An 11993-nucleotide genomic window follows, 5' to 3' on the forward strand; every position below is an offset into this window, starting at 1 on the left:
ATTTTGGAGGACAGTTTATATTTACTCTCACTTTCCTAAGAGATCACTGAAAAAGAAAAGCCACATCTCAAGAAGCCACAGTCTTCACTGTGGCCATGTCTGAGTTGACAACAGATGGGTGCTGCTAAATAATGAGCAAACAGAATTCTTTGGAAAACAGAGATGTATTTCTGTGTCTCACTCACAAAGAGAGGGTATTTGGTCAGGTTAATATTAATGTGGTACTTGCCATTATTATTATTTCGATTTTTATGGCTGCCCATCTTGCAGAATCAACCTTGGCAGCTAGCAGCCAATGAAATCACCATAAAAACTAGTCACCACCATCACCACCCCCAGTATCTAAAATCCATCCAACTGCTGAGTGAAAACCAAGCTAATAGAACAAAAAAGACTCCACAGGGTCCAGCTATTGCTAATTTCACTGTGATTTCTTTGATTCTGATTTTGCAACTTGGACTGATAAGTGCAATTCCACACTGCCTCGCAAATTGTGCCTTATGGCTTGGTCTACATTCCGTTGTTTTGGGTTTCTTCAAAGAACATGGTCAAGGGAAGAACTGTGGAGCAAAGATCCTGGACTCAGATGTGGCCTTCTTTTCCTGTTCAGTCTCTAACAGGGCTGTTTAAATGATTTTCAGCACATGGTTTATTTTTCTCGTCTTGAAACACTTTCCCCAACTAATGAGATTTAATCAGATCTTGCTTTACTTATTCTCATCTAATTCTCTCCTTTTTTGTATGTACTGATAATAACAATAAAAAAGTCTTGCTTGATTGTTCTGAGATGTTTCCATCCATTCAAATTCATTTGTGAAAGCTGTGTGCAAAGAAATCACACCCCAATGCCCTGAGGGGCTCTTTTATCCCGAGCGATATGTAAATCAGGACACCATTTCCCCTTTAAAGGAGCCCCATGGTTTCCCCTTCATGCTACCCCCACCAACACAAAGGTTGCGCCCTTTCCTGAATCCTGTCCTGTATTTCCCCTTTGTTCATTAGTGGGGGCAAAAATGATCCTGTGGCTAAACCTGGTGTCCTTAGTAGTAGTCCTCAGAGGTAATTCTGACTTCTCTATAGAATTTACTTCAATTTGCTGTTTTTGTATATAGGAGGTTTCACCAAAACACATTTCTTTGTAGGTGTCCAGTCTGAGGTCCAGTTGGTGGAGTCTGGAGGGGACGTGAGAAAGCCTGGAGAGTCCCTCCGCCTCTCCTGCCAAGCCTCTGGCTTCGACTTCAGCAGCCATTGGATGAGTTGGGTGAGACAGGCTCCAGGAAAAGGACTCGAATGGGTGGCACTCATATGGCCAAATTCTGGTACTCACTACTCTGCCAAAGTCAAGGGACGCTTCACCATCTCCAGGGACAACTCCAAAAGCCAAGTCTATCTGCAAATGAACAGTCTGAAGCCGGAGGACACAGCAGTCTATTACTGTGCGGGAGACACAGTGAGAGGAAGTGAGTCTGAAGCCTGGCAAAAACTCTCTCTTCCTCAGAGCCGCTCTGCAAGTCAGCTCAGCCCCAGAAGGCTGGATTTTCCCAGGGGACTTGAGAGGGACCTGAGAAAGCTGCCTGACTGCCAAGTGGAACGATGATATGATCTTGGCCTGGCCATTGTGGCAGCTGTTTTCCATTTGGATGGGAGGAAAGTGGAAAATCTGAGCAGAAAAAAAAAAAAAAAAGAATAGTTTAAACAAAGCAAAAGAAGAGAAAAACTACTGAAAGGTGTGAAAGGCAAAGTGCTCACTAGTTCTGCTCTCCAGAAATCTCTAGAAATACAAAATTGGATTCAATAATTAGAATTCTTAATTCTTTTATTGGTTTTTCAGTTCAACCTTAATTTAATCTCTCTTGAGACCCAGATCCACCCTATGGCTCTTTCTTTACAGTTGTTTGATTTTCTGTGTATATATTTCTCTGTCTCCCTCCCAATCTCTCTCTCTCTCTCTCTCTCTCTAAACACAGACACACACAGACACACAGACACACACAATTGTATACACAGACCCACACACTCACACAAACAGATATATATATAGGTATTTGAAAGTTTAAATATGTTTAAAATCATATTCCCCTGTTAGCAGTAGCAATGTAGCCAGGTAATAAAATTAGGATGCTGTAAGACCTCAAATAGTTTGGTGTGGTGTGACACCGAGGAAGGGGGCCAATGCCAGAAAATTGTTGGAGGTACTGGCCAATCCAGCATGCCTCATTAGCATGTGCATTAGCATGTAAATTGAGTCCATCCCATGATGCAACTCTTCATGTTTCAGAGGAAGCTGATTGTTCCACTCCCAATTCCACTTTTCTCTCTTCATCCTTCTTCAAGACTGGGCGCTATGTGCACGGCTGTGTGCTGCTCCATCTTTCTGGGGGCCATGTGGTAGGCTTGGAATTCCCCTTTCTACAGGCAGGTCTTACAGCTATAGGGCTAAGGGTGAATTAATTTAGGGATGACAAAAGAAGAAAAAAGATTTCATCCTTTCTGAATGGAAATGTAACTGGACCTTCAATAAAATGAGTAAGATATTCCTTTACTTTACTTTGAACCTACTCTATCTAAGCATGTAATTATTTATGCTGGGAGGGCTGAGTGTTTAAGATCAATAACCTGTGTTCCTCTGACATGCTTATTAAAGCTATCATAGATAAAATTATTTTTCTGTGCACAGCTCCTCGGCTGTGTAAGCTCTGCTCCAATTCAGTGGTCCTAGCTGTCCACTAATTGGCTTCAAAAATAAGGCATTAAAAACATCAGGCCAAGGGTAGTCTAAATGAGGTTGTGTTATAATACTTATAATAGCAAAGGCATGTAGATCAGGGGTTCTCAAGTCAATAAAGGGAAAGTTGTATACTAGGAAGTTTAGGAAAGGTGTCTCCCCACCTCCAACACAAGAATGACCTTCGCAGCCCTAATTATTGAGAGCCCAGATTCTATCCCCATCTCCCTTACTGGACCTCTTTTGCTCTTCTAGAACTCAGTAACTTCTTCCCACCTCTCTTCCCCTCTTAGAATACAGACATCTCCTTGGGGAATTAAGCCCTCTGCCTCAACGTCAATGGTTTTACACTAGGGGGCACTGTGGGTCTGAATAATCCCTCTGAATATGGAGCAAGTAGAAAGGGTGTACTCAGAGGAGATGACAGTTCTGAGCCTTGTTCCTAGATGGGAACAAAGAAAAAGAAGAACAAGGGCTTCAATCACACTTGCCAAGGACCTGGGTGAAAAGCCAGTTCTTCAGGGACCTTTCAAACACCAGTAGGACGGGGGCCATTTGAATCTCAGGGGAAACCGAGTTCCAGAGGGCAGCTGTGGTGATCAAGAAGTGCACTGCTGGGATCCCAATCAATGGCATTCTTTCATTGAAGGAACCGTGAGCACGGTAGCCCTGCCAGATCAGATCACCCAGGCAGACACTCTGGGAGACAGACAGTTCTTCAAGTAACCAGACTTTATTTCACGTAGGGCTCTATAGATAGTGAACAGCACCTTGAATCGCTGTCAGAATCCAACGGGCAGCCAGTGCACCTGGCAAAGCAGAGATAGTACATAGGCCTACAGATGCAAGCCTATCACTGCCTGCTGCTGAATTCTGGACCATCTGAAGCTTCTGGGTAAGGTTCAAGGGCAGCCCCATCTACACCCTGTTGCAGCTGTCAAGTCATGAAGAGGCCACGGCACCAGTGGCTTGTTCTGAGTTTAGGAGAAAAACTAAGAATTCTCCCATCCAAAGAATATACAACCGGTCATAGAGTAACTTTTCAAAAGGGATTTCCTATCAGGAAGGAGAAGAACAGCTTTGGATTTCTTACTAGACCTTCTAAATCCCCTAGAGATCCTTCATTTTTTCTGAGTTTCACATCCCCTCCTGCAACAGAAGAATCTTCCTGGGGAGTTTGATGACTCCCTCTCTTCCTCATCACTTCCACAAGGGAGCAGCACTTGCACCCTTACTCGGTGGCCATGAGGGATGGTTTGGGCAGGGAAATAAGACTAGTGGGCACAAATATAATGTCATTTCTGAGGTTGATTGTATCTTCTGATACTAGGCTTCGAGGGTTCCCTCAGAGAATTTCAGGATAATTTAACTTCTCAAGAGATTAAATCCTCAGACATGAAGCCATGTCTGAGTTTGAAACAGGTGATTTCTTACATACAGAAGAAACTGATTTTCTGGCTGAATACAAAGGGAGTTATTTATCTCTCTCATTCAGCCAAGACAGTGGGGAGGCCTAATGTGATCTGAGTCTGAATTTGTGAGTGGGGTGGATACAACTACTGTGGCTCACAAATTGTTCCTCAAGGCTTGATCACCATTTAACATATTCGGAATTTTTCCAAAAAACTAACAAACAAAAACAAGAGGTCAAGGAAGCAACAGGGTAGCGAACTTCCCAACTCTCATAAGGACTTCCTCATGACCTCAAAATAGTTTCAGAGAAATCTCTAAAGTTAACAGAAAGAGTGATTGTTTTATCCAAAGACACTTGTAAATTAAGGCAACAGCTCTCCTCTCCTCAACTCTCCTCTACTCCCCTCTCCACTCCACTCCTCTCCTCTCCTCAACTCTCCTCAACTCTCCTCCCCACTACTCTCTTCTCCCCTCCCCTCCCCTCCTCTCCTCTCCTCTCCTCTCCTCTCCTCTACCCTCTCCTGTGTGAAATATACCTTCAAGGAAAGGTGGAAGGTCAATGCACTGAGTGCCTCTTTTATCCTGAGAACTGTATATTCAGTGACAGCTTCTGCTTTAATTGAAGGATAGGAAATGGCCCAAAGGGGTCCGGTGAATGTAGAGATGGTGTTTATGTTAAAAAAGTGGGATACAGTTTGAATAAATAAAGAAAAATAAGAAGAGGATAAAATTATGTTTGCCTCTAAGTCTCATATTTAGCAAAATCTTTTGGAAATGAATGGTAGAAGAAGGACAAGAGGTGCTAAGAATTATTCTCCTCTCAGAGAGGATACAGAACTGGTATAGAGCAGGTTTTGACCAATGATAAGCCCTTCCGACCCAGTCTGCCTAGAGTAAAATGAGGGCAAGGGAAGAATGAGGGGGACCTGCTTCAATCTGGCTGGAACAGCCTCTTTTTGTTTGAGGTCTGCAGGGAGGGTCTGGCTCCCCACCAGTGAGGGATGGTTTGTAGTAGATGAACAAGATGTTCCTTTCCAACTCGTTCTTACATGATTTCATGATATTTAGGAGAAAAAATAAGAATACATGACCTCAGGAATATACAGTATCTCATAGAAAAACCCATTGAAAGAAATATCCTATCATATAACAAAAGTGCATTTTTTTATTACTCCCTAGACCAGCTTAACTTTCCTGGAGCTCTTTCATTTCTTTTGAGCCCTAATTACGATTTCTTAATGCAAGAATCTCTTTGGAAAGTTAAGTAGATGCCTGCCCTCCTCAGGTTTTCCACCAGGGGGCAGTGTTGCCACACGGAATGGCTTTGCATATGTGTGGGGAGGGGGAGGAGAACAAAGGAAGGGTCTACAGGCCTTGTCTCACTTCGGAGGCATCATTACTTTTACTCTCATATTCCTGAGAGACCACTGAAGGCAATTCAAAGAAATTTAACATCCCAAGAGATTACATTCCTCACCATGAAGCCACATCTGAGTGGAGAACAGATGTGCTTTGCTAAATATAGAACAGACTGAATTGTTTGGAAAATGAAAAGTCATTTATTTCTGTTTCTCAGTCCATGGAATCAGTGTAGGACAGGGCGTTTTTTGAGTCTTAGTATGAATTAACTCTGGGCAGTTAAAAACAGATAAGAAGACCATAAAAATGGCAACCCAAAAACCTCACAATGTTTGTAATCAGTACGGCTGCTGAGTTAAAAACCAAACCATTAAGAAACATTATACAGGTTTCCAATGATTTATATTCCAACTTTGAGACTTTGATGTGTTTGTAAAATTGATCTGTGGCTTATAAATTGGGCCTTATGGCTTGGTCTGCTTTGACGCAATTTTGGTTTCTTCCAAAGAACGTGGTCAAGGGGACAACTGTGGAGCAACCATTTTGAACTCCGATGTGCCATCCTCTTTATTTCCAGACTGAAACACGGCTATTTGAGGAAATTTCAATGCCTGATTTCTTTCTGTCACCTTAAAACCCTTACATTAAGTGAGGAGCATCTGTCAGAAGCGTTAATTATTCCAGTGTAAAGCTGCCTTTTCATCTATGGCCCATGTGTGAAAGGTGTGTTGAAATAAATCCATACCTCAAAGCCCCGAGGGGCTCTTTTATGCTGAGCAATATGTAAATCAGGCCACAATTTCCCCTTTAAAGGAGCCCCAGGTGTCTCTTTTCAGGCTACACCCATAACACAAAGTTTGTGCCCTTTCCTGAATCCTTTCCTGTCAAGTCCACTCTAATCTTTAACGGGAGCAAAAATGATCCTGTGGCTGAATTTGGTTTCCTTCCTAGCAATCCTCAGAGGTAATTGGTTCCCTCCTATTCAGGTTCTTTCCATTTTAATTCTTGCATAAAGAAGAGCTCATTAAAACAACTTTTATTTTAGGTGTCCTGTCAGAGGCCCAGCTGGTGGAGTCCGGAGGGGACGTGAGGAGGCCTGGAGAGTCCCTTCGTCTCTCCTGCCAAGGCTCCGGATTCACCTTCAGCAGCTCTGGCATGAACTGGGTGAGACAGGCCCATGGAAAGGGGCTGGAATGGGTGGCATACATAAGTGACGGTTCTGGTACTATTTACTACTCGGACAAAGTCAAGGGACGCTTCACCATCTCCAGGGACAACTCCAAAAGCCAAGTCTACCTGCAAATGAACAGCCTGAAACTGGAGGACTCGGCAGTCTATTACTGTGCGAGGGACACAGTGGGAGGAAGTGAGTCTGAAGCCTGGCAAAAACCTTCCCTTCCTCAGAGCCGCTCTGCAAGTCAACTCAGCCCCAGAAGGCTGGATTTTCCCAGGAGACTTGAGAGGGAGCTGAGAAAGCTGCCTGAGTGCCAAGAGGAAGGAAGAGCTGATCTTGGCCTGGGCATTCTGGGATCTGTTTTCCATTTGGATGGGAAGAAAATGGCAAATCTCAGTACAGAATATACATTGAATAGCCTCTTTTCTTTTTTTTAATCCTCCTTAAAGACAGCAAAGGGAAATTATTCTCAAGTTCTGCTCTCAAAAAGTATCAGGAAATACAGAATTGATTCAGTAATTAGAACTCTTCATTGTTTTATGGGTTTTGAAGTTCAACCCTCATTTCCTCTTTCTTGAGACGCAGATCTTCCCCTCTCCCTCTTTATGTGCCTTTGTTTCTGTGTCTATATATCCTCTCTCCCTCTATCCATAGATGTACTACATATATGTACACACACAGAGACACACAGACATGAAAGGATGCACACACATACAGGCAATTGAAAGTTTAAATACGTTTACAACCATTGTCCTCTGCTAGCAGTCGAAATGTAGTAATAAATTCAGGATGCTGCAAGGCCTGCCAGAGTGTGGGGTGGTCTGACACCAAGGAAAGGGGCAGAAGTCAGAAAATAAGGCCTAAAAACGTCAGGCCAAGGGTAGCCTAATTGCGGTCGTGTTATAATACTTAGAATAGCAAAGGAACGTAGATCGGGGGTTTCAAGTCAGTTCCAGGGAAAGTCATGTTCTAGGTGGTTCAGGAAAATTGCCTCCCCACCTGCCGTCCTTCCCAGTAACCTCCGGGTGGGAGAAAGGTTGGAATCGCTTAGCCTCTTTGCTCAACAGGAAAATTAAATGGAGAAAAATATTGAAATAACTCCTATGGTCTCACCTTGACTAATATTCCTTTTTTTTTAGTTTTCTATAGTTTTAAATGTTTTTAATAATTAAAATAATTCCTTGGCATTTATTAAGTATTCTTACGCTGTGTTCTATGCTGCCCAGAGTCACTTGATAATGTTAAACTGATAATTTGATAGATAAATAAATAACTATATAAATAAATAAATAACATTTTCGATGGGGAGGGTTCTGATAATTAATTCCAAACTCTTATTTCAGATGCATCTGGACCCTTAGACCACCTGTGACGATCACCAATGTTACACTAGGGGGCACTGAGTGTGCCTTCAAAGGTGCCATCTGTGGCTTGAGCAAAAAGATGGCTACTCCCTCGTCTCCCAGAGGACTAAACCTGGTGGAGACTGCTGTGTTGTGGCCTTCCCATGAGGAGCAACTGTCTGGAGCAGTTTCACATTTCTACTGTAGATATATATTTTTTCTTTGTTTAAAAGAAAACGTCTGCCCAACCCTTATAGGGAGATACGAAAACTCCAGTTGTCTTGGGGTCTGCTGCTTTGGGCTGATCTGTTGAGCCTGAGGCAATCAAATTGGGCATAAATTAAATGGAACCATGACAAGGAAAAAAGGAAATATTGGGGCAGGAGAATATACTAGGAAGTTTAAAAATAAGAGAAAGAAAGTTTAAATTTCATGAGAGGAACAAATAGGGATTCAGTACCTATATTTCTTCCTTGATGAACATTTCAGTTCATTCCCATTTTTTTCTCTGAATACTGCCATCTCTCCTCAGTTGAATTATTTTCTACATGATGCTCATTTCCCATTCCCTCTATGTTAATATATATTGAAATAACTCTTATGGTCTCACCTTGTACTTTTTGATCTGTGATTTATGAAATTCAACCCCACAACATCCACATGGCAATGCTAGATTTATATTTAATACAATGTATCCCTGCTCTCTATCCTAGGTACGAATTATTCAACACTCCTGTCTTGACTGCTATAAGGACTTGCCCAAAATCTCAAAATTCTATTAAAAAAATGCACATTATCTGTATGGATAGTGTATCTTTTTTTCGAAAATTATGTATAAATTTAGGGATGATAGAAGATTGTCCCTTAGTTTTCATGCATTTCTTGCATTCCAACTGGGAGAAGGCAAAGTGATTGATTATCTTTCTCAGCCATTTGGGGAAAGGTTTGTTATAAACAGATTTCTTGAGTTTGCGACATGCGGACCTTCAACGAATGTGCTACGAATATCATTCTCAATAGCTTAGTCTACATCATATTATCTTTTATTGTAAAATGTCCAGAGATGCTCTTCAAGTGAGATGGGTGATGATGAAAGCTGAAATATAAATGAATAAAAGGTCTAGTTTCATTGACACTGCATATTTACAGAAAAATCCCTCATACTTTTTCTTTTGAAATCACCTATGACTTCCCACTCTTTCTCTTCAGTAGCTACTAAATAATTCTTTGTCGGTGCTAGCCAATCCTAGTGACATGATTTGACATATAAAAAAAATATGCGTTTTATTTCTTCCAACGTCCTGACTGCTAGAACAACTGGCCCATAATTTCAAAACAGTTTCAAAGAAATATCTCATGTGAATGGAGAGAGTGAGTATTTTCCATGAATACATTTGTAAATTAAGGGATATTTCTCCTCTCCTATCCTCTCCTTTCTGGAATATACCTTCAAGTAAAGGTGGACGGTCAATGCACTGAGTGCCTCTTTTATCCTGAGGACTGTATGTTCAGTGACAGCTTCTGCTTTAATTGAAGGATAGAAAATGGCCAAAAGGGGTCCGGTGAATGGAGAGATGGAGTTTATGTAAAAAAAGTGGGATACAGTTTGAAGAAAAAAAGAAAAATAAAAAGAGGATAAAATTATGTTTTCCTCTAAGTCTCATATATAGCAAAACCACAGTCATCCACCCTGAATGAATCGTAGAAGAAGGACAAGAGGTTTTATGAATTATTGTCTTATCCAACAGAATACAGAACTGGTACAGAGCAGATTTTGACCAACAAAATGCCCTTCCAACCCGGTCTGCCTGGCGTAAAACGAGGGCGAGGGAAGAACGAGGGGGACCTGCTTCAATCTGGCCAGAACAGCCTCTTTTTTTGGAGGTCTGCAGAGAGGGTCTGGCTCCCCACCACTTAGGGATGGTTTGTACTATATGACCGAGATGGTGCCTCCCAACTCGTTTTTACACGATTTCATGATATTTAGGAGAAAAAATAAGAATACACGACCTCAGGAAAATACAGTATCTCATAGAATAACCCATCACAGGAATTTCCTGTCATATAACAAAGGTGTGGTTTTTGAATACTCCCTAGACCAGCTTCACTTTCCTGGAGCTCTTTCATTTCTTTTGAGCCCTAATTACCATTTCTTAAAGCAGGAATCTCCAAGGAAAGTTAAGTAGATGCCTGACCTCCTCAGGTTTTCCACCAGGGGGCAGTGTTGCCACACGGAATGGCTTTGCATATGTGTGGGGTGGGTGAGGGGAGCAAAGGAAGGGTCTGCAGGCCTTGTCTCACTTCAGAGGCATCATTACTTTTACTCTTATCTTCCTAAGATATCACTGAAGGCAATTCAGAGAAATTTAACATCCCAAGAGATTACATTCCTCACCATGAAGCCACATCTGAGTTGAGAACAGATGTGCTTTGGTAAATATAGAACAAACTGAATTGTATGGAAAATGAAAAGTCATTTATTTCCGTTTCTCAGTCCATGGAATAAGTGTAGGAGAGGGGTTTTTTTGAGTCTTAGTATGAATTAACTCTGGGCAGGTAATAACAGATAAGAAGACCATAAAAATGGCAACCCCACAAAATCCCAATAATTGTAATCAGTACGGCTACTGAGTTAAAAACCAAACCAATAAGAAACATTACACAGGCTTCCAATGATTTATATTCCAACTTTGAGACTTGGATGTGTATGTAAAATTCATCTGTCGCCTATTAATTGGCCCTTATGGCTTGGTCTGCATTGACTTAATTTTGGTTTCTTCCAAAGAACATGGCCAAGGCAACAACTGTGGAGCAACCATCCTGAACTCCGATGTGCCTTCCTCTTTATTTCTGGACTGTAGCATGGCTTTTTGAGGAAATTTCAAGGCCTGATTTCTTTCTGTCACCTTAAAACCCTTACATTAAGTGAGGAGCATATGTCAGAAGCTTTAATTATTCCAGTGTAAAGCTGCCCTTTCATCTACGTCCCATGTGTGAAAGGTGTGTCGAACTAAATCTATACCTCAAAGCCCCGAGGGGCTCTTTTATGCTGAGCGATATGTAAATCGGGCCACAATTTCCCCTTTAAAGGAGCCCCAGGGTGTCTCTTTTCAGGCTACTCCCACCAACACAAAGTTTGTGCCCCTTCCTGAATCCTTTCCTGTCAAGTCCCCTTTAATCTTTAACGGGAGCAAAAATGATCCTGTGGCTGAATTTGGTTTCCTTCCTAGCAGTCCTCAGAGGTAATTGTTTCTTCCCTAGTCAGGTTCTTTCCATTTTAATTCTTGCATAACGGAGAGCTCATTAAAATATCTTTTATTTTAGGTGTCCTGTCAGAGGCCCAGCTGGTGGAATCTGGAGGGGATGTGAGAAGGCCTGGAGAGTCCCTCCGTCTCTCCTGCCAAGCCTCTGGTTTCAACTTCGGGGGCTATTGGATGAGCTGGGTGAGACAGGCCCCTGGAAAAGGGCTGGAATGGGTGGCATACATAAGGTATGATTCAGGTAGCATTTACTACTTGGACAAAGTCAAGGGACGCTTCACCATCTCCAGGGACAACTCCAAAAGCCAACTCTATCTGCAAATGAACAGCCTTAAACTGGAGGACACGGCAGTCTATTACTGTGCGAGGGACACAGTGAGAGGAAGTGAGTCTGAAGCCTGGCAAAAACTCTCTCTTCCTCAGAGCCGCTCTCAAGTCAGCTCAGCCCCAGAAGGCTGCATTTTCCCAGGGGACTTGAGAGGGAGCTGAGAAAGCTGCCTGAGTGCCAAGAGGAACAAAGAGCTGATCTTGGCCTGGGCAATCTGGGAGCTGTTTTCCATTTGGATAGGATGAAATAGTGTCTTCTCTTTTTTTTAATCCTCCTGAATTTGGTTTCCTTACTAGCAGTCGTCAGAGGTAATTGTTTCCCTCCTATTCAGATTCTTTCCATTTTAATTCTTGCATAAAGGAGAGCTCATTAGAACAACTTTTATTTTAGG

General features: G+C 42.2%; 1 protein-coding gene across 1 annotated transcript; it reads left to right on the top strand.

Moving 5' to 3' along the window:
* Positions 1-1013: 1013 nt before the first annotated feature.
* On the top strand, positions 1014-11685 carry LOC134497169 (uncharacterized; the record flags this gene model as incomplete). The annotated part of the gene is made up of 5 exons (XM_063302850.1): positions 1014-1059; positions 1143-1455; positions 4328-4340; positions 11211-11256; positions 11339-11685. Coding segments are annotated over exons 1-5 (765 nt in total), but the record flags the coding sequence as incomplete, so codon positions are not given.
* Positions 11686-11993: the final 308 nt, after the last annotated feature.

The sequence above is a fragment of the Candoia aspera genome, chromosome 4 (assembly GCF_035149785.1).
Source record: "Candoia aspera isolate rCanAsp1 chromosome 4, rCanAsp1.hap2, whole genome shotgun sequence".
In the NCBI taxonomy this organism is placed as follows: Eukaryota; Metazoa; Chordata; class Lepidosauria; order Squamata; family Boidae; genus Candoia; species Candoia aspera.